Below are 967 nucleotides of genomic sequence, written 5' to 3' on the forward strand. Positions count from 1 at the left end.
CAGCAGCAGCAGAACGTTTTTACGAGGAAGAAGCATCTAGTTTGTTGCGCGTTGTTATAACACTTCTACTCAGAGCAAAAGAAGAAGAAAGAAAACAACTGATGGGCATCTGCCGCAGCACCCTGAACAGCATCGTCAGCTGTCTGTACACCGCAATCAAGCAGATACACCCCGCAAAAATAAGCGAAAAACAAACGCAAAAAGATACAAAACAAACTGCAACACCACACGCAGACAACCCCTCAGGTACTAATTATCTCGCCTTAGTAGCTAGCTAGCTAGCTAGCTAGCTAGCTAATCGGCTACTTAGCTAGCTACTTAGTCAGCAAGCCAGTCAGCTAGCTAGCTAAGCGTTCAGCTAGCCAGTCAGCTGGCTAGCTAGCTAGCCAGCCACCTAGCTAGTCAATCAGGTTGGTAGCTAGCTAGCCAGCTGGCTAGCTAGCTAGCTAGCTAGCTAGCTAGCTAGCTAGCTAGCTATCCTGAGAGTGGCCCTGTAAGGCGGCGTGTGCAGCCGAGCAACAGCGATGTGCTGAGTTTTCATTTCTGCCTCTTCTGTTTATCTCCGCCGCTTCTTTTATCTTTATTTACTCTTTTGTTTTTATTTGTTTTCTTTAATTTTTGCTGTTTTCTTGTTTTTATTCTGGCTCAAGTGTCCTGTGTTCATTTGTCTTTCTCTGTTGCAGCAACAACAACAGCAGACAGTGCAGCAGCAGCAGCAGACGGTGCAGCAGCAACAGCACCAGCAGCAGCAGCAGCACCAGCAGCAGCAGCAGCAGCAGCAGCAGACGGCGCCAGCGCGGTGTCAGTGGACAGTGCTTTGTTTGATCGAGCTGAGAAGATGCTGGGGGTGTCTTTGTTGCTTTTTGCAATCGGCGAGCTCCTGTTAGACCCCAAAACATCTCAATACACCCAGCAGCAGCAGCAGCAGCAGCAGCAGCAGCAGCAGCAGCAGCAGCAGCAGCAGCAG

At 49.5% G+C, this 967-nt stretch overlaps 1 protein-coding gene across 1 annotated transcript in view; it reads left to right on the forward strand.

The window, feature by feature from the left end:
* The window catches only part of EMH_0012870 (uncharacterized protein), a gene marked incomplete at both ends in the record, with an annotated part of 2,241 nt that extends 2,201 nt beyond the window's left edge, over positions 1-40 (forward strand). Inside the window, one exon of the mRNA XM_013499661.1 lies at positions 1-40. Coding sequence (XP_013355115.1) covers positions 1-40 — 40 coding nt within the window.
* Positions 41-967: the final 927 nt, after the last annotated feature.

Source organism: Eimeria mitis, genomic scaffold (assembly GCF_000499745.2).
Source record: "Eimeria mitis Houghton genomic scaffold, Emh_scaff453, whole genome shotgun sequence".
Lineage (NCBI taxonomy): Eukaryota > Apicomplexa > Conoidasida > Eucoccidiorida > Eimeriidae > Eimeria > Eimeria mitis.